We start from the raw sequence: 26,775 nt of genomic DNA on the forward strand, positions 1-26,775 counted from the left end.
GGAAATAAGTACTGGCCTTAACTAAACTGGAGGCTGTTGTCATGGGTCACCTATGCCCATTGAATTGCATGCATTTTTGTATGGGGTGTTTTCATTTCCATGGAAAAGTAATTCTAAAATACTTTTGCAATGATGTCACTTCTGTCCTGGTATATCTGATAAAACAAATGCACATAAAACTAGAATACCTCCAAAGCAAGTGGTAGATTCAGGCAAATACACAGTGGGCTACATTTGAAATACTTCTGTGTGACTCATACAGAAACTCATGTAATAGCTGTTGCCCTTGAGATGTTACAACAAAAGGAATATCCTTAACTGGAGTTGCTTAATTAATGTGTGTGTTCCATCTACTTGGGACTTGGAACATGCCTTCCAAAAAAACCCCTGAACTAAATTTGTGAGAATGCGGGACATTTGTGCACTCCCATGCTAGAAATTTATTTAATGGAGATGACTGGTTATTAGTCTAACAAACAGTTTTACTCTTTGTTCTGTTTTTCAGCCAATTCAGGATTTAGCAAGCAGCCCACCAGAGAGCTCATTCCAGAAACTGGCACCCAGTGAACATAGGTACACCTTATTGAGGGAAAAAGATGAACTTTAAAAAAACTTGAAATAATCTTGCAAGCCTTTCAGACAGCAGCATTGACTTACGTGTGGTGGAAATAGTAAACCTATATTTTCATAATTCTATGTGTATTTTTATTTTGAATAAACTGAAAAATAATTTTTTTCTCCCCAGGCTTGTAAATACATTTGTTTGGTGGGTCATTCTGTACAGCATCTTTCAAACAGTACATTCTTAATGCTATAGTAAAATATCAGAGACCCATCCAGACTCTTGATCTAACTCTGTAAAACTTTTATAATCCAAATGAAGGTATCCTTGCCAGAGACATGCTGTTAACTTGCACTATCCCATTAAATAGGACTTTTGGGTTGTTTTCTGTGTAACCTTGGTAGTATGTGCTTTTTCTTCTTCTGTGAACAGCTATTCTGGTAATCTATTTCTTTGTCACATTTTTCTCCAACTTAAGAGGGTCTTCTATTCTGGATACTTGGGAGGGGAATAAATTAAAGTTTTACAGAATCTCGTGTGGTGCTTTACTGGCTATAAATGTCTAAGCAGTTAACCAATCCCGAATATTAAAATACCAAGTGAGGAGAGGAAAAGTTCTGATGATAATGGCTGTATTTTGAATGAAGGGGCTGTACTGACCTGCTCCAGTTTCCTGGAACCAAGATTGTTATGCTGTCCACATGGTTGTGGTAAAAAGACAGGAATGTTAAAAACCTTTCAAAATTAGAGAGGACTAGGACAAGACTGGCATCTGAGTTTGTCAGTCCTAAATTTATACCTTTATGTACATTACCATTAGTCTCTGGGTATTTTGTTTTTTTTTTCCTTTCAGTGTCCCTGCCTTCCTGGCAGATACTGTTCAAACCACCATTATAAATTTTACTCTTTTCACCTGGCTTGTGCCTTACTTATTGTGTAGTCTTTGAATTCTGCTCTGAAGAAGGAATTAGCACTTTCCTTGTGGGCTTTCTGTTATGGGCTTTTCTCAATGAACCTTCAAGCTGCTGGGTTCATGAGGTTAATATATAGAGACTGTGAGATGGCAGAATATCTGTTGATTAGTTCTGCATTGCTGGAGATGAAACAGTACTGGATTTGTACAGTGCACTTACTGCACAGACTGCAGGTCTGTCACTTAGGCCCCAGGGTTCAGTGTCCTTGGAAGCAAGTTTGTTCCCTGGACAGGTGAAACAGGTTTGGGTTTACTTAGGAAAATGCCCCACCCTGTGCAGTCACTGCTCAGGACCATTTTGCCTCTCAGCTCGATGCCACTGGCTCAGTTATTGACAGAGGACTTACCTGGCCTGTGCAGCTGGGACCTGCAGCACCAGGCACAGCAGATTCCCAGGGAGCGCTTCTGAGGACAGAGTTGCTGGTACTACACTAAGCTACAGCAGACTAAGCAGCTGCTGAGTTGGGAGCTAAAACAGTATTGCAAAGCTTTATTTACAGCTATACTTTTTTGTTGGTTTTGTGAATCTGCATTTTGGAGTGCACATTAAATGCTTGAAAGCCAGGTCTTCTCCTGTCCTGTTCCCCATCTCATCAGAAATCACGCATTTTTGGCAGCTGAGTCATACTGCCTTCCAGCTGGCATCAAAAGATGTGAGCAGGGTGTGGTTTTAAGGCTGACACTTGTTATCTGCAGGTTCTGTTACACAATTTCTGGAGGAGTTCTGGCACCTGAAATTTTAGTCAATTCTTACATCATACCTCCAAGTACTTACCTTACTCCTCTGAGGTTCCTATTTTTCCTTAGTATTCTTGGAGGAATGGGATTTATAATTGCTGTTTGGTGGAAGATGTCTAAACTTCTTTTTCTTAAGAGAGATGGTTCTCATCCACCCAGCAGTCCAGTGGCTGGTGCTTTCAGATAGAAAGTGAAAGAGATAAACCTCCTCTGTCATTCCTTAATCCAAATTTGGTTTTGAGGGCAAGGACTTGCTCCCAGAGCTTTGGCATCCCAGCATTAGGCTGACAGTGAGATTTAACAGTTTTATGACAGTCATATGCACAAGTAATTTTGGTGTGTATTTATTGGAGCTGGATCTGATTCTCCTGAGTACTTGATGACCACTGACCCAGCTGCACCAGTGCTCGAGTGCCTTTTCTTGTTGCAGGCAGGAGGTTTAACAGCTAAAGCTGACCTGGGCTTACCTATTCTGCTGCTGAGGGACACTTGAGCTTTTACCTGGTGATACAGAGAATTTGCCTCGAGAGAGCCAAGTCCTTGTCAAAATCCAGGTTGTGTTTCAAACTGAGCCCTTCCACTCTGATCATCTGCATCTTTAACCATTTGGTGCTTAGCATCCCACTCCCTTTAACACTTCTCATGGCTTTTCCAGAAGTTGTCAAAAATATTAGTGTTATCTCCTTAGGAAACAAAACCATTCCAAACTCTTTTCCACTGAACTCAAGTCCATTTCTGAGCTGCCGTGTGTGTACGAGTTACTGGATGCTTGTGACATTTTAGGAACTTGTATTCATTTCAGTCAATGTAAATATTTCGATAGCTGAAGTATGTGTTTCGGAACTCATTACAAAATTCTTATATCTTGGTAGTGCAATTATTTTAATAATATAAAATCTGGGAGGGATAAATCTTTTAGATGCCAAAAGGAAATAAACTCTGGTGTTCTCAGTAAATGCTCCAACCAATCTCATAGGCAAAAACTTTTATTTGGTCTGAAAGAATTATTTATATCTTACAATTCTTCTCAGTAACATGCCTAGCAATTTAATTGCTAGTTAGGTTACTCACATGCTGATGTTTCTTCACATATGTAAATAACCCACCTTTTAAAAAATATCATAGCTTAAATAACAGTCTCCCACATCTAGTGTGTACACAATGATTTCAAATTGCTTCCATAAAGACGCAAGGGGGAAGAATAGTTTTTGTGGTAGACATTTCATACATCAAGCTGAATTTGTATAAGCTGGGGCAGTCATTCAGTCTTATGAATTTAGATTGTCCTGGCATTATTCCAGTTTGGGGGGGAGAGGATGGAGTCCACAACATCGCTGATGTGGCTGTTGTCATTTAAATGCATGAGGTTTCACAGCATACAGCAGGAAAGCAGCACATTTGAAAATCATACAAATCAACCAGTTTCTGATTAAGAACACTTTTTTTTCTCAGTGTTTTCCTTTAAATGTAGAAAATAAATATCAAAGGAATGAACAGCCTTACTATGAAGTTACAAGCTTATTAACTGTGTTTACAGCTGAAGTAGATGCATTGAAAGGAAAGGGCTTTTTGCCTGTCAGGAGCAAATGAGCTGAACTACTCAGGTCATGTTTTGCACTCCAGCTGATTTTACCAGTGCAGGCACCGAGGCTTCAACACATGCAGTTTTGACAATGTCTGCAATTACTTGTGAAAACTATTCTTGCACACATTGTTTCCCTGAATCTCAGACCTACTTAAAATAGACATAATGCTCTGGCTGATAGCAATTTCAGTATTTTAAAAGTAATAAGGAAGCACTGCTTAGAAGAAGTTATTTGTGCTGTAACTAACAGTTGCTTACAATGACTCTAGGCACAGAACCCCATCATCTGTCATTAGCAGACAATGATTTCCAGTGATGATATCAAAGTACTGGTTATTGAAAGGGAGCTCTTTCTATAGTACACTTTCCTGGACCATGTTCCCTGCTAGGAAGCCTCATCTCAATGCTGACTTGACTGTGCACCTGAGAAAACAACTTAAGCAGAGCTCAGAATGAACTGACCAATTTAAAAACTTTAAAAAGCAGCTTCCCAACCTCAATTTCTGTTCCCCCAAACAGTAGCAGCAGTAGTGTGGGAAGTGTCCTGAAAGGGTGGAGGTAGGACTAGGTTTGGAACAGTAGATTATGTGACAACTGTACAATTATATGAAAAGAACAACACATTAACACTTCTGCACTTAACAATGGAAGTTCCAGAAGCAAAAGGCTTCTTAAGGAGGATAACAGTTGTCCACTATAAAAAAACAAGCAAAAGCACTGCCATCTCACAGCATACAGGCTCCACAGCATGTCCCGAAATCTTGAGGGGTTCCAGTGCTGATCTGATATAGCTGATGGAGGCAGATGTGATATATACATAACTTTTTTCCACTTTGCTCACTCAACGTTCTCACCTTCTCTTATGACAGCACATGCTTCTCTGTGCATGTGCTTCCTTCCATGTGCCTAAACAGGCATAGTCAGTCATATCCTGGGGAATCTCAGGAAGAGTTTGGGAATCCAGATAAATGAAAGTAAATTTAAAATACTATGAGCATGAAAGAATGATGGCATTTATTTCTTTTTCTTTGGAGCACTACAGTAAAAGCTCCAGCTTCTCATGGCATTCATGGGAAAACACTAGGATTTTCCAAGTATCTCTTTGCATTGTCTGCAAGACACTTTGTGCAAATTTGGCATGAAGCACCTGTCACTCATAATTACAGCTGTGAATATAGCTTACCTAAGAATTATGTAATTAAAAGTTATCCATATAAATTTCAAAGGACTGATGTCACCATGTCTGAACAGAGAAATTCTGACACGACTGTTTCAGCTCACCCAAGGAACAGAATTGTTACCGAAATTCACACAACTCAGCCTTGTATATAAAGCATAAGGCTGCAAGTCTGTCACTAGCTCAGCTACTACACTGTTGTTCCTGGCCACAGTGAATCTGTACTTCAGCTGGATTTTTTGGCACTTTGGTGAGAAAGCTCTGGACAGCTGGAAGAGACCTGCTCAATCATTTTTTGTTTTTTTCTTTGTATCAATTTTCCACCTGTGAAGCCCAAAATCCCACCACCAAGTGCAGCTGCAATTCCTGCTACTTTGAAGCCTGCAAGGAGACCAATAGGACCCCCCACCACTCCACCAATGACTGCACCTGCTACAGGCAGAGCTGCCAGCTTGTATTTTGCAGCCTGTAAAGAAAAAAAAAATAAATTAGAATACTTGCCTGTGGCGATGTGCATTTTCCCCTCACTGCTCTTGGCAATGACTTGAATGCTCAGTGATAAATAAACTTTACAAATTAGTATTTTAAAAAGTACAACAGGACATGCTAAAACTAATTCAAAATCAGCTGTCTTGTGTATGCAGTTGTGAACCAGGTCCTTTCACGTGGTTCTGGCTGCTGTGCACACTGGATTTTACCTGGTCACCATCATTAAATCAAATCAGAAACTGAGAAAATGCTCAGACTTTTCAGTGATAGGCCTGACTCCAGCTTTGGGGTTTATTTAGCAACTGACATGGAACAGGATGGAAATGACAAGTTATCATCTGCCTCTTGTTTATGTGATTCTTATGAGCCAGTCACTGACTGCATCTGTCTTTGCAGGTAAACCAAAGTAACCATCAGAATAGTGTTTAAAAAGGCCTCCCCCCCCCCAAATAAAATAATTGTATTTTCTAGCAGCCTGGATGCAATAGAAAATTACAAGAGAGATTGATTTTTTTTCTTTTCCCTGCTACCTGTGGGTCATTTCTTCCTTATTTCCTTAATTGCTGGTTCCCTCAGCATTAAAGAAGGCAGATCAATGGGGTTAATACAGAGGGTGGCTGGCAGGCAGAGCACCATTGATTCACCAGCAGGAGCAGATCCTACCTTCCCCAAGTTTTTGGTTCCCTCTTCAACATTCGCAGCAGCACTGTTGACATGGTCTTCAATCCTGTCAATCTTCTCCTGCTGGGACTAGATGCAAAGGAATTATGAGTGAGGGAACCTGCTGGGAAGCAGCAGTGAGCCAATACACACCATTTTAATGCCTGTAATCAGGGCCCCACAGCAGCTTTCATCTGCACCCGGCAGCCTTAGTGGTGCTCCATGATTAGCATCTGATAAACTCTGCTGAAAGTACAGACTTACTTTAAAAAAATCTAAACTATTAAGTAATAATATGGGGTGGATATTAGACAATGTCCAATGTGCAGTTAGAGAAAACAACTCAAAACAAATGATTTCTAAATCTTTTCTATGGATAGAGGAATTCGCATTCCAAAAGGAAAAATAATCCAAACTGGCCTGTTTTGTTTCCTGCTGAGTCTCACATTTAAAAAAAAAAAAATTCCATAAAGGGCATTTATAAGATCAGTACTAACTCCAATATACAAAGCTAAGATCTAAGAAGAAATATTCTAGATTCAAGAAATCTAAGAAGAAGTGTTTAATTATTACATTATAGAACAATGACTACAGAAATAGTAACAGCATGGAAAATATACTTGATGTTGCTCTGTATTTTACTGTTTGATTTTACAAAAACATTCTATCCCTTCTCCAAATGCAGTCAGGTTCCCCTGCAGTCTCTCCCCAGGAACACTGGAGCAGAAGATAAAGGGGTCTGTGGGTTTGTTTGTTCTTATTCTAATCTCAGCAGTACGCAGGCTGTTTTATGTCACAGACTAATGAGATGGCTGATGTTCAGCTTAAACTAAAGGGCATTCTGAACTTTTTGCCTCTTTCTAATTCAGAAACTGCTGAGTGCACCAGCTCTGGTATTCACCTACAATGCAGTCCACCCACCTTAGATGGTTGCTATTACATCTAATTATGGTTAAGTGCAAAATCCAGGAAGTCCTGGGAACAAGACCTCTTCCTTTAACCTTTAGAATACTGAATGAACATTGCTGAAGTTGCTCTCTGGTCTAATGGTTCTTACTTGAGTTTTTTTGTATAGATGAAGCAGCAACTACTCAGCAGAAAAATTAAAAGCTAGGTTATTTATCCCTACTAACCCAATAGCAAGGAGATTAAAGAACTCTCCTAGGAGATGAGAACTGTGCATTTAAATTCCCTGTGGCATGGGAAGAACTAAACACTGGGAACCGACATTTTGGCAGTGTAGTGAGAGCAGAGGAAGGGCATGATAAAGGCGAGGATTTTTCTACCACTCCTGATTGAGTGACAAAAGGTACCTGACAAACAGGTACTACACCATGTGCAGTAAAAGCTGTCACCACCATTACAATTACAAATTGTAAAAACAAACAGGACCTGGGTAGAAGTCTGCAATCAACGCTGCAGAGCTTCTGCTAAGGTTCAGCTCGTGGCCATGTGCACTGGCTGGAACATCAAAGCTGCTCCAGTGACAAGAACTTGCGAGCAACTTCCAGCACTGGTGCTGAAAGAGGAGACTGCTGCCTCCTCAAAGTGTCACCTTGGCCAAGCCTGAATCACAGGAGAGACACATCCTCCGCTTTTTTTGTCCCCATCTATGAGTTACCCATTCAGCCTGTTTTTGTAGGATACTCTGTAGGACAGAAGGCAGAATTAATACTTACACAGACTAAAAGAGAAAACTCAGTCACCAACTGGCTGAGCTCAATCAAGTCCTGCAAATAAAAAACAAATGTTATTCTGTGATAGCTGCTAAAACCAAGAGCACCAATATGGCAAGGAGGGAGTTCCAACATACCCCTTCTAAACTTTCCCAGGACTCAGCTGCATTTTCTTCCTGAGGTATTTCCGGAAGGTGGGAGTAGATCTGGATCAAACTTTGGGAGCCATCCTTCGCTTCCGTGTTACATAAAGTTTCTGAATGACAAACATGATGTTTGTAAATAAATGCACTGAACCAGGATGCAGGCATTGTGCAGACTTTCTCACTCTTGAAGTCTCTCAAGGACAACCCAATACTTAACCTAATTCAAGCCAAGCAACTGCCCCAAAAATGATCCTATAGGGAGAAGCCTTACAGTACTACACAGTTTCTTAAAAGGATGTTATTGACAAAGAAATAGATTCATTTCTACCAGCACATTTTCACAACCAGTCCTGAAATGATACTAAATTATACTCCTGAATTCAAGGTCATTTAATTCATTTTGTATCGACCAGGCTGAGAAAACTGAGCTTGGGACAAAAACTTTGCATTTACGGATGACAAATAAAAACGCTGTGCTCCCAAAACTGAACAGATAGTTATTCACCTTACGATTGATTATCATGCTACTGGTTTGATTTTCAGCTATTGGGAACTAAAAGAAACTGGAGGAAAAAGCTTTCAAAGCAAAAGCAGTGAAATCCAAGTAATGTGGTACCCAGCATCCCACGCTGTATCAGTTGGGTAAGTGGTACTAAGGATGGCAGACATTTGCAGCTCAGTGCTGTACACGAGATACTCTCAAGTGTGTTCCTCCCTACATTCACCTGGACTGAATGCAGAAGACATTAGGACAAAGTGTGGTGTTAAAAAGGGGAATGACAGACAGTGAGGTGGCACTGGGGAGTGCAGATACAATAAACAGGCACACACACACCTCCTCCAGTCAGAGCCCACTCTGGAGTCACTGCAGATGTCACAGTGTCACAATGCCTGTAATTGTGGACAACAAATTGAGTGGCAATAAAGAAAAACAACAAGTTTGCCTTGTCAATACAAGGACTGAGGAAGAGCTTGGGAGTCTGAAGGCAGACTGGAGAAGGTGTGTATGTAAACACAGTGCAAAGATCACCTCAATTCAAACAACTTCAGCTTCTGAAGGGAAATCACTCCTTCAGTTGGACACTGGTGTCTCCTTCCTTGGGAAGGCAGTCCCAAGAGAAAGCTTATTATGGGGAAGTCTGGTTAGATATGTCTAACAATACTAAAGTGTAAATACTGTATTAAAATCTTTAGATACAATGATTGTGCCAAGGTACGATAATAATATTATATAACTGTTACAACAACAGATATGACAAATGGAAAACAAATAAACATAATCATATTCATAAAAAAATAAGAAATAGTGCATGCTTATTCATGGAATTAATTTAAGATAAAATAAAAATGATACATTTTCATAACATTTGTCCATTTCTCAACCTTTTTATCCCAATATCTAAAAATAGATTAAGGACCCAATCTTCCTACTCTTAGCTCTGTAGAAGTCAACATGAATGAAGTTGATATTTTATATAACTAAGCAGATTAACAAGAATGCACTAAGCAATTTGGGGGCTTAATTTCAGCTGGCTTTTCTTTCTAATTATTTCTACCCCTTTTCCTTTAAGAATCCAGACATGGAAGGCACTTCATGTTCTACAATCATCACCTGTTCTTCCAGAACATATTTTTGATTAATAACCTCAGATTAATTAAGGTTGTATACTCAGTTCTAAATTATTCCTTTCCCTTTTTCAATATAATTAATTATATATCCTAACGTGTGCATTTTTTGAGGAAATTGTTCTGCCTCATACTCTGACATTTATCAAAGATTTTGGGGTTTTTATTTTATTTCACTCCTACACAAACGTACTTCAAAATCAAGTTTCTTCTGCCCAGAAAGATGTACTCTTCCCTAATCAGCCACATGCATGCTAAGTTGGTTAAACTTAAAGTACTCATAACTCAAAAGCAAAATAAAAACCTCACTAAGCAAAACTGCCTCCTCCGAAGATCTTGCTCTGGTCTGTTCCTAACAATCTATGCTGTAGGAAAAAAAAAAATCCACTGTAGAAAAGCACATCCTTGAAAGTATATAAATTATACCAAAGTTTTGCATGACACACATTCCAGAGAAATTAAAACTGTAAGTAGGTTTACATGTTATCATTTTGTAATAACTTCATAATAAAAATCAGAAAAAATTCCTCACAAAAATTCTTCGCTTTAAAAAACTAAGGTAAAGAACAGGAAGGGTACGAGGTGGTCACATTTGGGCTGAAAGTATGAGTAAGAAATTTATATTCACTACTTTTTATCAAGTCTAACCAATTTTAATAGAATTGAGAATGGAAGTGACTCCACTAGTTCATTTATACAGCATCTCCACAGAAATACAAGAATACAAAACACCTCTGCAGATTTCACAGAGGAGCTTTACACCTCATTACACTCGAGATAAAAATCTAATGCTCTGGAAGATTCAATATGTAGCTTAAAAGATTTTAGTAATTTTAAGAGTGGAGTCTCACCTTTTGTTAATATTTGTTTAATATGCAATTAAATTCCACTTCTATTGGCCCTCAGATGAGGATGGTGAATGGGAGAAGGGACTGTATCATATCACTGACATGCCTTCTAAATGGGACATTTGAATTTGTAAACTCCTTCCTTCTCTATGAGATGGGAAGCAACATGTGCTACAAAGAATAGGCACGTATTGAACCTCCTTTGATTAAGATCAACAGCCGAGATTTGCTGTCAGGACTGCAGCCTCTAAGCACAAAAGAATAGGCAATATACTGTGTCTGGGTTAGCAATTCAACAGGGCTGCTTGCACAGGCAGGCAAACTTGAAAAAAAAAAATCTGTTTAATTGTATTTAGTTGTCTGCCTGTCTGTTTCACTTTAAATGGGGTGAATTATTTCCACATTCCTGAGCAGACTTGCAGATGCCTGTCATTCCAGTAATATTTTTGTGTTCTTTTCATCCCCATCTTTCTAATCAATTTATTTGTCTTTTTGAAGTGGTGTTATACTCAATGTCCCCCATACTTCAAAGGTATTCCAGATTTCAGAAGCAGTCCTGTTCTTTGAAATTAAACCCTAGTTCCCATTTGCCACCTATGTGTGTAAAAAAAAGAAGCAGTATGCTAGGACAAAGTCTTTCCAATGAAATATTGGAATGTACTGAGAACAACTGCACCAACAGAAGAGGTATCTTAAATTTAGTTCTGATTGTAACAGAGAAGAGCTCACAAAGAGACTTAAAGTAATGGCTAATATATATGAAGGGAATCACTGAATATTGAAGACAAGAAGCTCTCCACAAAAGAAATGTCAACAAATTGGGTAAAATGATTAATAGAAATTATGTGGAAGAAGTTCCTAAAAGGTAAAGGACTACAGAATTGCTGGCAGACACTAAAAAGCAGGCTGCACTGAAGATGCCATCAAATTGTCCTGATGCAGAGGAAGATGTTTATGGCTTCAGCAAGAGCTCTTCAGTGCCCTGGATGTCAAGTATTTGACACACAATATAAGTACAAAGAAAAACGTAAGCATGGAAAGCAAATATCAGGAAGACCATGACACAAATACATTGCAACTACTAAGAGGCATAAATGATAGCAAGGGAGTTTTTGTGAATGTTTTTGAAGTTAGAGGACAATGAAGGACATGGAACTCCATTGCCAAATAAAAGCTTTAAGTCTGCATTTAATGCAATTAATTTAAATAAAAAAGAAAGAGAGGCTGAAACATAAGGAGAACAGGTTAAAAATATTTAAATGAGCTTGGCCTATTTAGGGTGCAAAGGTTTCATGAAATTCACTCTAGAGCATTTTTAAGAAACAGCCTCTGAAATTTCAAACACATTTTTGAGAATTTGAGTAAAATGGTCCCAGAGGACTGCAAGAGAAGAGACTTTGAAATTCACAAAGATATTAGAACAAGTTACTGAACAACCAACTGCAACATGTTGAAGGTGTTGAAGAAGTCGAGATTTTTTATGTCAGAAGCCAATTCAGCCTATTCTGTTGGCCTTGTAAGAAAAGCAAAGTTTTTGACAATGGGGGTGGTGAGGCACTGGCACAGGCTGCCCAGAGAAGCTGTGGATGCCCCCATCACTGAAGAGTTGAAGGCCGGGTTGGATGGGGCACTGAGCAGCCTGGTCTGTTGGAAGTGTCCCTGTCTGTGGCAGGAAGCTTGGTTCTAGACAATCATCAAAGGGTCCCTTCTAACCCAAACGGTTCTATGACTATATTTGATACATCTTCATGTTCACAAGGTTTTCTGACTCCACAACACATGACATTCTTGAAAGCAAGCCCAGTTGTCAAATCTCCTTTTCTCCATGCTTCGCCACGAGGCTCACTGGCTTGTTAATCACACTTGAAAGAGTTCTTGTAGTTCTGCATCCAGCAACAAGAACAGTCATAAAATCAAATCTGACAGCTTGTTCTCCTACAAGGCTACTGACTAAGAATGCTCTTTCGATTTTAAGACACATGAAATGCTCAAATCATTTTAAGTAATACTGCTACTGCAGTGCTCAAACTAATTACAGACATGTGGAAAGGTTTAATCCTGATGTAACCAACCTTCTCCCACATCATCAGGAGAGAGCACTAGCCAGCACCAGGGCATAATAGAGACTTCTCTTGAAGACAGAGTGGTAGAACAAAGATTGAAACATTTTATACAGAAAGGAGGAAAGGGAAGCAAACATATCTGACTTCTAGCATGTCACAGTGTGTTATCAAAATATTTTATTTAAATGGATTTATACTCCTTTCTGTCAGTTACCAAGTTAAAATGCTACAGGAAGTGATATTCTTTACCTAGGGACTTGCTCCTCTTTTCCATATATTTCAGCAATACTGTATTACACTGTCTGTCATATAAAAATCTGGTATTTCTTCACTAATTCAGTGAAAATGGCCAAAATAATTACTTGCACATGATCGAGTGATTTGCAGGGTGGAAAAAAGAAGCCAAGCTACTTTGAAACATGAATGTAAGTATTCTGCTTCCTATGATCAGTCCACAATTTCAAGATTCAAGGCTACAGGATCTTTGTCATAAAAGGCCTAGATATTTAATTTTTTAAGCTATTTAAGCATTTTCTGCTTATCAAAATTCAGTCAACAGGTCAAGACAAAAGTGTAGTGTAGGAAAAAAAAATCTACTTTTTCATTAACAACACTCTTCAACTGAAATCTCATTTGTTTACTCCATTTATATCTGGTCAGAGAAATTACATACTGGATATAATGACAGAGACACAATAAACACAGAAATTAAATTCTACTACCTTGTCCTAGAGTTGCAGATCTGGTTAAAGAGGCATCCTCCTGTCCTTTGAGTTGCCTTTTAAGTTCTTCTGCAGATTCAGAATGCAGCTGCAGGAAGTCTTTAGTGGCAGCTGAAGCCTCCTCTTTAATGGGATTTATCATTCTCTGCAGAACTGGGATGTCTTCCTGCCGGACTCGCAAACAGAGTTTCTCCATCTCTCTCATATTGGCACGGAGTTGCTGCAAGAGTATTAAAATTATTTTGTAGCTTACTGTGTGAGCACATCAGACACTTCTAGTGCCTGGGAAGCACCTATTGTCAGGAGCAAGGGAGAAACATTTTTGAATCCATCACCACCAATACTTTCATTTTTCTGGCTGTCAGTTCTGTACTTTATCCACTTCTTCAAGACAGTTTAATTTTGGGTTTCAATTAAAGTATTTAACTAATTAATTCACTATGTAATTCCTGAAGTTATTTATGTTTCTCTGGTCAATTTAGGTCTCTTCCAAAATATATACACAAACTGCAATAATATCCAAGTAAGGTAAGTGACTACTTCTCAAAATTTCCTTTTTTTTATAATGAGTAGTGACTGTGATCATCACAGACCTCAGGATATAATAATTCATAATCCCCTACTACCCCAAGACAACTTCAGGGACAAAGGAGAAAAGATTACTTTTTTATTTTGATTTTTTTTCTTCAGATGAAGGATAAATATATTTATTTGACTGGAATATCACATTCAATAAAATATATTAATATTTCTATAGTTACAAGACTTCTGAAAAGAGATAAACTGCTCATGACCACCAAGAAGAGTATATGTGCAGGCATTTCTCATGAGATATGTTTCTTTCTGAATTAAAAATAAAGGGCTTTTTCATTGCCTGGGCATTAAAAAGGCACACAAATTTTCTCATACCAGAAACGAAAAGAAGAAATTTACAGTTTAAATTACACCACTTATTGTTTTAAGACAGAGTTTTTATCTAATTATTAAAAATAAATAAATAAACTGTAATAAAAGTATATTCTCTGCATTACTTTACAGTGATACAATAAATTCTATTCTTTGTCGCATTATTTACCAATTGTTTTGAATATTCTTCTTACAACAGAACAAGAGAATGGGTTGACACCAATGAGTGGTTAGAAACAGAAATGTTTTCTTCCAGAATACAAACCAGGTAGAGGTAATGCCTTAGAAATGTAAAACTGGCCATCTGGAAAAGCAAGAACTAGATGGAACTAAAATTTGATTTATATACACTAGTGGAATTAATTGTTTTTAATATTTATGAAAAAAATAGTAGAAAATATAATTAGAGAAGAAGGAAGGAAATTATTCAACAACGTGGTGAAGTAACACTGCACAAGCTTCCAAGAAAGAACTATTGATTTGTTAAAATCATGTATCAAATTACTAAGATTAGATTATATTGTATGCTTAAATTAAGAGTACCATTAGCCAAATTAGGCTGCATTATTCAAGACTAACCTCAGGTAAAACCACTGATTGACAATTAAAAAAAGGGAGATACAAAAAGAAAAAAACAATACTGGAAGACACTGAGCTGAGTTAGAAACATGGTAGGCAGTAACTTTCATCAAACATTGCTCATCTCAGTCTACCTCATACTCCTGGTATCTTCCCTCCAAGGTCTGCCCCTAAGTACTGAAAAAAGGAGAATGTCACCACTGTCATGGTGTACCATGTGCCAAAACTCTTGCTTTATAGTCTTGGAATTTTATCTAAGAAACAAAGTGGGACTATCTAAACACAACACTCAACCATCTAATTTCTTAGAACTATATGTAATGACTGAGATTGATCATGCTGTTTTATTTCATGAAAAAAAGAAATTATTATTATCCTGTCTTTGGCCACAATGAAGACAAAAAAAAAAAAAACAACAAAACAACAACAACAACCCAGACATGGCAAACAAAAACCTGTAGAACAGTGACAACTGTGAGTTTGGGGTGAGATAAAAATGGTTCCACAGTAGCTTCTTTTTGAAGAAAAAAGAGAATTTTGCCATTGAAATTGAGTTAAAATGTAGTTCTGCTTAGGATCTGTACCATTACAAGTTTGTGCAGTGACCAACAAAACACAACTGGCTGATGGGAATTTACACAGATCCTGATTAGAAGTTTCAAGAGGTATGAAACTACTCACTGATCCTCACTTTCACTGTTCATTATTACCTTGCTGGTCAAAGAGAAATATTTCTGAGCAAGAAGACAGAGAAATCAGATAATGATATTTTCTTATTTAGTAAAATTTAATTTTAGTAGCTCTTCCTTTATGGATTTGAATAGAGGAGTCTTGTTCCACTTACTATGAATTAAACAAACAGTGAATGGATTCAGCCTAGCAAGCAAGTTCAGCCCTGCTGTGAGGAGACACATCCCAGGAGCTCACCAGAATGTGACATCATAAATGTTATGGATATGCAAATGACTGTGACTACTTATCATTATAATTACAATGGCACAGAGTTTAATTTCTAGGTAGAGCATAAAAGTGTATCACTCTCATCCCAACTGTTTGCACTTTTAAAACCAAGCTTAGCGAGGAAGGTATTTCAAAATTCTCTTTTCATTTGTGGGAACTCCTGAGTTTCTAACTCTGCAAGTTCAGTCCAAAACACACAGAATTTTTCTTTATAATAATTGCAGTTTTGGTCCAAAATCAAACTTCCAAAATCAAACTACAATTTTTGTTTCAAGTGGCCTTCTCACAAAAACTGTAGGAAAATAAAACTGGTGAAAACCTTGGGAAGTTATCCCTTCAATTCAGGATTTGCTGTCCCTATATTATTTCTATCAGTTGTTTATCTAGTCTGGTCTTAAAAGGACTTCTTCATGAAGAGCTACAACCTCCTTCATACCTCACTGCCAGAATTCAGAATTGTATAGCATTTCCTTATGTCTTACAGAAATCTCTTTGGCCTCAGTTTAAACCAGGTATTTCTAATCCTCCTTGTTCAAGACAGGGAAAGACAAGCCCTGTCCTCTTTGCAACCATCCTCTCCATCTTTGCAGACAGATAGCATGATGTTGTCAGGTGCTCTTTAGGCAAAGTAACAAATCTGTTGATCTTTACAAGAGTTAATTGTTACAACTGTTTTCTCAATTTCTGACTGCATTCACTGGTCCCTCCTATTCACTTCATGCCTTCCTCAGAAGTGTGGTGCCCAAAATGGATGGATTATTCTACTTTGGATCCTACTACTGCTGACTGAAGTGACTGCTCTCCTGATTATATATCTCCCACTAAGTTATCTGGCTTTTTTGGATCACTACCACACAATCAGTTCACTTCTACTCTGCGTCCCTCAAGTCTTACAAAATTTTTGGCCTAGGTCAAAGGAACTCTGAGTTTAAGGATACCTTTACTGTGCAGATGGCCACAGGCTGCAATAATGAGCTGATTTACATGATCCTTCACTGATACCACAAAGAATCTCCTGCAGAAATAAAGTTTTCTACACCAATCCTCATGCCCTCATAGCACATCTACACCGTATGCCAGAGAGGGACCTAATCTGAGGATCATTTTAGAAATGCTACAGAAGACCTGAGCCATATAACTGAACTTTGAAGATTTATGCAAAAAAGAGCTGATCAGAAACCCTTAACTTGTAAACCATTTTCAGCTAAAATAGAAACCATAAAAGTGAAAAAGAAAATATGGATTAACATTTTTCAAGCAACTTTCCAGGCCAGAGTAACACAGTGGAGAGATTATGTAAGCCTAAATATGTTTTGCAGAACAGAGTCTCTTTTTGTGGGCTGAATACAGACTAAAGTCAGACTGTTCATCTACTGCATTTTTCCTTTTTTTTTGTTTAATATCTTATTTCCTCTCTAGTAACTGCAGCATTTCCCTTCCTCTCACCACCAAAATGATCAGAAGGGAAGTCCTTAGATGTTACAACAAAATACTGGTATTTCATTGAAATTAGCTTAAACCTTGCAATAATTAACTAATTGTGTGACTACAGTTGGCATGTGGACAAGGCCTAGAAAACTGCAAATTCATTCAGGCCCTAACATTTTAAGAAGTCCACCGACTGTCCCTAAAAATTAAAATATACAAGAGCATGTTCAGAAAAACAAATACATGATATACAAGAGCCATTTTCTCAGTATTTTTGAAAGGGTCTCTTCATGCCCCGTGCAAAGATTTATCTGTTTTCTTCACCTTCCCTTATGGAAGTTTTTTTATGTGACACCCAATCACTTGAAAGCAGAGCAACAGATTTACTCTTATCTATACTTCTATTATAATTTTGACCATCATCAAAATTACAACAGAAGTAATTATTCTGGGTAAACTGAAAATTCAGAAAAATGGCTAATTATGTGCACATGGATTAAATGTAGAATGGCTGTGCATATATTTGTCTAAAACCTGTGGCGGATGCCTTGGGTCAATATTGACTTAGGGATTCCTAATGTATTTTTACAACATCTAATTTTGAGAGCAAAGTGTGTGCTGCAGAGAACATTTGGTATCACAATAATTAATCTGATTTCTTTGCAAACAAACAGATCACAAGTCCATCGGTAAACATTTAAACAGCTTACAGCAAACACATTCTACATGTCATATAATTTATTATCAAGTACTCCAGACTCCTAACTATTTAATTAAAACAAAGAGCCAGTCTGCTCTTCTTGCATGGACCCAGATACTTACTCTGCTCTCTGGGTATCAGAATGTGAACCACCTTAATGCATCTAGATCTATATCCAGAGCTAGAAGCAATAAGCATTAAATAAAACCTAAGAAAATTTACTTTGACTGAAAGTGAAAACAGCAAGCCTTAGATTCAATTCAAATATAAATGCTTCTACAGACAAATAAGCAGTTTTCCTATTAAAGCACTTAAAATATCTAAAAATAACATCTTCAACATAACTATTTTTTCTCTAATTATTGATAGATTTTTGTCTCACTAAAGAAATTTTACTGGCAATTTAAAGTTACAAGAGAAGCCTCTCCACAACTCACATGTGAAAACAGATTAGAGAACAGACATAAGCAAACATGCTTACTACACCACACCTGTTAAAATGCCATTGTTTTAACAGAACTCCCACCTTTGAAAACCTCCTTGTATATGAAGAATAAACTTGTATTAAAATTTCAAAAGTACTTGGTGAAAAATCAAAATACACACTCAAACCTCCAATGTGCAAGAATATCAACTGGATTTCATGTGTCACTTCATGTCATCTACACTAAACAAAAAGTTCACTAGCACCTTCCATTCCTCAAAAAAGACACATAATTCCAGTTCTGCCTACCATCTAATTATTTTGTTTAATCAGGATTATGTTCTTCTTTCTGAGGTGAGTTGGTTTTGTCTTGTTTGGTTTTTTTCATTTTTAGTCTGGTCTAATTTCCCACAAGAGTCAATAAGACACTGAAACAAACATGGGAATTCACAGTATTAGAACTGTGAGCAATGGTTTAGGACTGTGCCACCTGTGCTGGCAAGTTCTGCTTGTCCACGTGCAGTGTAGGTCACTCACAGCAGCAAAGACAAGTCCCTCCTCTGAACAATATCTATGTAGCCAACACAAGATGCCTCTCCTGGCCAGCACATGTCTGTCCCTAGAATACCAGCAGTGCAGCTGTTACAGCCACCAGATGCTGTATCTGCCTCAGCAAACTTTGTGCTTCAGATGTGGTCTTTGTGTTCTTCTGTACTGACAATCTACTTTGCCTGTGTGCTACTTAGCTGATGTTTGGCTGAGTTTCTGCATCGTTTTCATCAAGACATAGGTATTTTTAGAAACAGTGTATGATTCCCTGTGTGCTGAGTTATGGATGACTATGGATGAAGTCACAGATGATGCCCGTGCTGACAAATGTGCTAGTATTTCCTCCCCTGATGATATCATGTACCTAACAACAGATGTGCACACCAAAGTAGTAGTCCAGATGTTCTCTACATCTGAAATCATGCTTTAAAATTAGCAGTATCCCTTATTGAAAGAGCTGCCTTTTAATTTAAAAATGTAAGAGGATACTTTGCAAAAGATCACAGCCTCCAAACTTTTGCTTCTTCAAGAATATGGAAAAATTTCTGTATTTTGTGTTTGCCTGTATTTGTATTTTGCCTGACTGTATTTGCCTCATAGGACACAATTAGGAAATCCCTAACTTCAACGAAGGCAAAACTGTGTGCTTGCTTGTCAAATCCACCTGTCAAATGTATGCCTCTCTGAAGATCCATCCCTGAGGTAACCAGAACTATGCCTGTAATTCAGTCCCATCATCAGCACAGCCATTTTTACATCCTTACCTGAACTGTTCGTCCTGCATTGATGTGCTCTTCGTGCAGTCTGTCCCAGAGCCTGCATCTCTGATACTAAAAGAAAGGAAAAAGACTCCTTAGAATTGCTATATTTACCAAACGGCTATGCAGGAAAAAAAAACAGTATTGGTAAATTATCACCTTAATTTTCCAAAACTGAAAGCAAAGAAGTTGAGTCAAACAATTCCACTGCAGAATTAGAGAGGTAAATAACAATGTATTTTGTGAAAAACTTTGTACAATGTATTTTATTGCATTACAGACAACCAGGGTTTCAGCATCAGTTTTTAACACCCAAGTGATATTGCATCCTGACACTGCTGTGGCATAAATCACTTGGTGGGCAGTAGAACAAATGGTAGAAGAAGGACAAAGGAGGAGAATAGTGGATAAGCAGTACTGGTTGCATAGGACAATGAGGTATCTGATACTATTGACATGGAAAATGGCATTCATTACACAATGCTGCTGTCTACATTTACACTGAACATGTCTATATAGTTACAAACAGCTACAAGAACCATCAGGGCAGATCTGGCACCTCCATGAGGCTCCACTAACTTCAGTGGGAAACTATCCACACAGTACTTCCAACAGGACAGAGACCAGACTAACTATTACACTAGCAGAAAGTTTGGCAAAAGAACAGCGTATTATCACATATCAACCTTTTCATCATTAAAATAAATCAGTCCCTGCTACAGACAGTTGACAACAATATAGAGACTTTAGCATGAAAAAGAGTAGTAAAATAATAAAAGTAGAAGCTGTGATTCCTGGAATGTGTGCAGAAACTATCAAAAAATGTATTTACAATATTACACAATATTAGAATATTTGTTTAATTGCTTAGATAACAGGGCAAAATATTTACCATGACTTGTAATGTATTTTTATTTAAAGTTTAATTCCTCAATTTCCTATAAGTTTTGTTACCAATAAAAAACTTTATCTACAGCCTCTATCTTTCCATAACTATTTTCATAATTTTAGGCGCCACAGCAATAAGGATCACAAGTTACTCAGCTTCCTAAAATACAAGAAGAAATCTAAGGTTACTACTTATTTTCAGAGCAAAAAGTTATTTCATGTTAGGACTTTGTAGTGCTATAGAAGATAAAAGGTTTAGTGTTCAACAAACTCAGATTAACATAATTCTTCTAGGACACTGAACAATAACAACCTCTGAATAAATTGCAATGCCATTAAAATTACTGCCAGTGTTCTTTAAAATAAAATGGATGAAAAGTCCTGTATCTGCAGTAGACATTCCAATTTAGTAAACCCTGAAAGAGTACTGAAACAAGAATTTCTGAGGTTTTAACAAATGGGGTTTAGGGAAAAATCACCTATTTGATTTCAGCCGACTGTAATGCATTGTCCAAATAATAATAAAAAATCCTGTTATCCAGTGAAGAAAAATTCCTCAGGAAACCTTTACTGCTCTTCATAATTTCTATTAGAGATGTTCAGCACATTCATCTGCTTAATATATTGTTCTATTACTTTGCTTCTAAATTCAGAATATGCTCATGATGAGCCCAAAGAATGCAATGACTTAATACACCTACATTCATGTGGTCAGAGAATTCCTCCTTGTTGATTTCTCTTTGCCATGCAACACAAAGTAGGCCATACTCCTGGACAATGTCACCCTGGGGGCTCAAGGATAGTAAAGCTTGAGAAGAGATGGTATTGACATAATTTATTGTGGAAATTGGGGCTGTTCAGCCTGGAGAAGAGAAGGTTGCATGGAGACTTCATTGCAACCTTCCAGTATCTGAAGGGGTCTACCAGGAAGCCAGAGAATGAATCTTTATGAGGAGCTGTAGTGACAGGACAAGGAGAAATGGGTACAAATTGCAAAGGGGGAAATTTAGGTTAGAGATTAGGAAGGAATTTTTTACTGTGAGGGTGGTGAGATACTAGAACAGGTTGCCTGGGGAAGTGTTGGATGCCCCATCGCTGGCAGTGTTCAAAGCCAGTTTGAGTAGGGCCTTGAACCTAGTGGAAGGTGTTCCTGCCCTTGGCAGAGGGGTTGGCACTAGATGATCTCAAAGGTCCATTCCAACCCCTTAACATTCAATGATTTTATCCTGAACAAATATGTGTAAAACTAAGGGAGGTCCATGAAGTAAAAACATCTATGGAATCCTAGCCTGTTATGTCAGGTCCAGAGGAGGGCCACAAAAATGGTCCAAGGGCTGGAACAGCTCTCCTGTGAAGAAAGGCTGAGAAAGTTGGGATTGTTCAGCTTGGAGAAGAGAAGGTTCTTGAGATATCCTATTGCAGCCTTTCCATAAAAAATGTAGGCTTAGGAGAAAGACAGAGACTTTTTACTAAGGCCTGTGGCAACAGCATAAGGGACAATGCTTTTAAACATTTAGAGGGTAAGAAGAGAATGGATATAAGAATTTTATTTTTTTTAGTGGGGGTGGTGAGGAACTAGAACAGGTTGCCCAGAGAAGTTGTGGATGCCCCAGTCCTGGGCGTCTAGTTTGGATGGGGCTTTGAGCAACCTGATGTAATGAAATGTGCTCCCACCCCATGGTAGGGGGGTTGGACTAGACGATCTTTAAAGCTTCTTTTCCAACCCAAATCACTCTATAGTTCCATATTTCTGTGATATTTAATCATAATTGTGCTGTAGCCAAATAGTTTGTATTCCACAACAGAAATATAAAACATCAGGTTACTCTAAGACACTCAATCTCTTTTGCTCTGTGTCCACTCTCTTGAGACCCCTCTTTAGAAAGAAACTTTCATGCTTCTGCTTTCGATCTCTTCTGTCTCTCCTTGAAAGTATCCAGTGGACATGCAGAGAACTCAAAAAGTTTGCCATAATATCACCTGCTAAAAGCTCTTCAATAAATGTCTTACACAAATGTCCACACTTGGATAAGACTGCAGGAAGACTCAGATACCCTCATTTCTTGTTTTATGTCACCTTAACATCCCTTCCCACCATAACAATGGCTCCCCAGCCAAAGGTAAAAAGTGTTTCACACAACATCCTTTGGCACAGTCACAAGAAATGAAATTAAAACTGAAAGCAAGAGAGAAAAAGTGTCTTACAGCACTTTTTCTTTTTTTAAAGGATTGCTGCATATCACCAACAAAGCTTAGGACAGTGAGCCAAACAAAATCTCCACCTTCCTGTACTACCAAGTAAATCGCTGTTATCTAATAGAGATCTATAGACAGCTATACCTCTTTTGGATACCCATGCATTTTACTCCCTCTTGGAATGAAACACCATCCAATCCATGGAATGTGCTTTAGAAAACAATTTTCATGGGGAAAGCATGGAAAGAAAGAAAAAGTACAGAGAACTTATTTCTCAAGGCTATAGCTTTTAAGTCTTCCAAAACTTTCATACAGAAAGTTTGACTCTCATATATAGTTGAGAAGCAATGATGATGAATTTATGGTAGCCACTTCCTTGAAAAGGTGTATTCAAGGTCAAATTTCATTATATATTGATTTTATCGTTTCTTCAAACAGTGATTTAGGAGATTAATTGTTTGGACTATCTCTGGAACCTAAGGTTTAAATCAATATTCATGAAATGAGGTTAGAGATATTGGCTTCATCATAAGTAAATAATGCTGCTGCTCTAAGCAATTGGACATAATTAGTGATTTTTGCTTAAAAGTAGCCTGTAAAATAAACAGGATCAGATTCTATAAAATTATCCTTTTACCTCTAGGGATGTTTGGTTTACATGGCTGAAAGTTAATTTTACAAAAACTATTGAAGAGAAAATCATCATGACAGCTCACAAAAGTACTGTAACACATTCATTATGGCTAAAATGCAAATAAAAGATGTAAAATGCAATTTTACATTATATTGCAATTATCATACAAGTATTTCAGCCAAACTACCATTAACATTGGTGTTTACTACAAATGTAAAGGCCTTTGTGCACACAATTATAAATACAGAACTTTCATCTTCAGCCAAATTTGAATCAAAGCATTTTGTCATCAACTTCTCATTGAAAATTCTACATAATCTTTCAGTGTGACTGCTTCTACACTGCAAAAAGAACTGCATTAGTAAAAAGTGAACACTAACCTTCTCAATATTTATTTGGTGCTTTCTTAACCTTTCCAAATCTGTTGGAATTGCCACTTTAATGAATTTCTGAATTGCAGGTTCGATTCGGCGGAGTTTAACTTTTTCCTCATCTTCAGACATCCTAAAAGCAGCTTTCAAGTCAACAGTTGTCCAATATACCTTCACGAAGGTAAAAACCCCTAAAAACCCAAAAAGTTAAACAAGAAAGGTAAACTTCAATCACTTTTATAGAAATCAAAATAAGATAAATCAGTCTCACTAATGATCACATATCCCCCAAACCCACAATTAAACAGCATTAATACTTAATATCTGGACGTTTGCATTTAAATGTATTATCTCTACTTATTTGAAGGCTTTGGGGATCATTTTTCATAAAGCTTAACACTAATTAGAAGATGAAAAACAGCTAAGTAATTAAGGCAGAGGCAAACATGCTTTGCAGCATAATGATACATGAAAAAGTTTGAAAAAACCTTCCAATTAGATGTTTGATTGATCAGAGTTCACATTTTTCCAATTCACATTCAGAATAATAGAATTTGTTAAATGTGTCCTGAAAAGACACCAGAATAAAACTAATTTTGGAATTCCGTTTCCTGGAAATGTTAAGAGCTTCTGAATAAAGATTTGCACTGCAAATTGTGTATGTTCCCTGCTGACAATGCCTACTAAGGCATCACCTAGCAAGGGATACAAACAGGCTGCTGAAATATTTGAAGGACCAGTAGGTACATAAGCAGCCTGATTTCTGTTCCCTGCATAGTGTGAAACATAATTTTTGAGTTTCACTTCTCTAAAAGAGAGATGTGTAGTATTGTATGTAATAGCATTTATCTACAGAGCATAGGAGTAACATAAAGGAATTCCATTATGCTGAATGCACACAAGGGGAAAGAAGACACATATGAGTAAGCTTTTTCACAAGTGTCAGCAGAAAGACGTGCTAACTTGGTCATATGGAAGTACCTGAAGTACATCAGCTACCCTATCAGAAAGCTTTCTCTGATTTTCCTCTTTCAGTACCTAAACTGATTTAAAGGAATGAACCCAGCATAATCCTCCTGCTACAGGTGAGGCAAGGCAGAATGTAACAGGTTAAAAAACACTCCTGCTTTTCAAACAGACAAACATATTATCAACAGTGAAATTAGACATCACTTTTCTCACATCTACCTATGGTGTGAAAATGCAGAGAGAGGGTGTTGATGTTTTTCTGAGATCTGTGATTCCAGCAGGCAGAGAGAACATGAGGACAGACACCAGCTGATGGAACTGGGTCTTTGACTGAACTGCTCAGTGCTCAGCCCCAGCCCTCTCATGCAGGCTGCAGAGAGCACACGTACAAACCTGCTCCAAACTCAAAGGAGCCAAGTGGGGAGCATCTTCCAGCAAGAAAGGGAAAGCACCTCTGGTATAGGAAGGAAGACAGTTGCAAATAAAACAATGCTGCATTTTTCAGAAGAACAGAATGCTAACAGGAGACTCTCCTCCTTTATCTATCCCACTCAACAAAGAAATTGAAAACTGTGGAAAGCTGAACGTTTACTGAGCATAGACCAAGTTAAGGGAAGTCAATCTTTAAGCTTTCAATGACACATCTTTTCTTTTTTCAGAACCTCTAAAGGAAATTATTTCATCAACTGACTTTGCAGTCATTGCAAATCATCCCCACTTCAAATTATACAGACACTTTGTCAAGCAGTCATACAAATCCCCTTCTAACCCAAGGTATTTAATAATAACCTTCAAATAAATACACAGTGAATGGGTGACCTCACACTTCTGAGGTTGAAAAAAGGACTTCATGCTTTTGTATTGATTCACTCTCTTCACCATTCTAAAAACAGCAGTTTAAATGCAGTATGATAAAAAATACATTCTATTATACCTTGGTCACTACAGTCCCTAACTTTTGAAAGAGGCACTAATATATCACAGTTGAACTCCATTCTGAGTCTAGAACTGATTTCTTTTTTTTATAACGTCCAAAAGATAAGAAGCATCATACTCCAAACTGCAGTACTTCCTCTTCAAACACACATTTAATTTCCTGGCAGCTTACACACTAATCCATGAGTTTATGAGCTAGAATTAATTAAAAATTGGTTCCCTGAAGATACTAAATGGCCATGTCATGCATTTCCTTAATACTGAATTATCTTGAAGAAGTGTTGGCACAAATTCTTCAAAAGTATAACACAACATGAACTCACAGAAACACACAGCCCATTCTGTCTTAGAAGAAATACAGCAGAGACTAAGGTAAATTCACCATAACTTTTGTCCTTAACCTTTCATGGCATCTGGCGATTGATGAGAGTCAAAATGAATAGTTTAGATGACTTACAATCTGGAGCAGTGTGAAAGCAGAGTTAACATAAACAATGGCTATGTGCCTTGGGTAGATTATCTGAATTCTCAATTTTGAAGATTTGGCTGCATGCAGGGCTCCAGGTAGTCATTTTCTTCTCATTAAGAATTTCTAGACAGTAACTTCCGTGACAGTGTCTACCAATCTCTTAAGGACACTGCTGCCTAAAATTCACTATGCAGCAAGTTTGAAAACCTAAGATAAAAATATAAAAACTCCTTACATTCTCATGAGATTTCCTGCTTAATTTTCTCTCATATAGTATAGTAGCTTCTGCAACAAAAATTCTAAGCCATAAATTATCAATGCAATGTCTTACATATTTTTTTACATTCATATAATATTAACGTTAAACAAATAAAATTAACATTATGCATTTCTGCTTGTTTCTGATGCAATTTCAAGGAAACCCTGCATACTTTATTTGACTTGTGTTCTCCTAAGCATAACTTTAACAACTCATTTCTGAAGTAATGCCTGTTCTTGCAGCAATCACAGAGTAACAGGCCTGTTTAGGCTGGCAGGGATTTTCACATGCCAGGCAGTACAAGCTGAATGAGATGTCATTTCCCAGGTCCTTGTCCACTCAAGTTCTAACACCTTCATGGATGGACACTCCACACTCACCAGACCCATCCTTAGTGTCTGACTGTTGTCCAGGCTAAAAACAAACAAACAAAACAAAACCACGACCACAAAGACCTTCCTGGTAGCTAAACCAGCCTGTGTCC

The 26,775-nt window shown here is 37.6% G+C and overlaps 2 protein-coding genes and 1 long non-coding RNA gene across 7 annotated transcripts in view; 2 read left to right on the plus strand and 1 right to left on the minus strand.

The window, feature by feature from the left end:
- ERP44 (endoplasmic reticulum protein 44) overlaps positions 1–1,096 on the plus strand; it is a 48,164-nt gene extending 47,068 nt beyond the window's left edge. For 3 of the 5 annotated variants that reach the window (XM_033512185.1, XM_033512183.1, XM_015617019.2), the window contains one exon: positions 506–1,096. In XM_033512185.1, the coding sequence (XP_033368076.1) occupies positions 506–607 (102 nt within the window). In that variant the 3' untranslated portion in view covers positions 608–1,096. The remainder of the gene's footprint in view (positions 1–505) is intronic. The other 2 variants (XM_015617021.3, XM_033512184.1) reach the window with 1 other exon arrangement.
- A 2,147-nt stretch (positions 1,097–3,243) lies between these two features.
- On the minus strand, positions 3,244–23,874 carry STX17 (syntaxin 17). Its single transcript, XM_015617022.3, has 7 exons — positions 23,668–23,874; positions 19,576–19,641; positions 13,266–13,485; positions 7,998–8,116; positions 7,864–7,914; positions 6,188–6,274; positions 3,244–5,501 (listed from the first exon to the last, which is right to left on the minus strand). Exons 1-7 carry the CDS (start codon positions 23,788–23,790, stop codon positions 5,262–5,264), a joined length of 906 nt encoding a protein of 301 aa, XP_015472508.1. The 5' UTR covers positions 23,791–23,874; the 3' UTR covers positions 3,244–5,261.
- Positions 8,116–16,033, plus strand: LOC117243927. The gene is made up of 2 exons (XR_004496033.1): positions 8,116–8,648; positions 9,578–16,033. It is a non-coding gene; the product is annotated as an uncharacterized LOC117243927 (long non-coding RNA).
- Positions 23,875–26,775: the final 2,901 nt, after the last annotated feature.

This window comes from Parus major, chromosome 2, assembly GCF_001522545.3.
Source record: "Parus major isolate Abel chromosome 2, Parus_major1.1, whole genome shotgun sequence".
In the NCBI taxonomy this organism is placed as follows: domain Eukaryota; kingdom Metazoa; phylum Chordata; class Aves; order Passeriformes; family Paridae; genus Parus; species Parus major.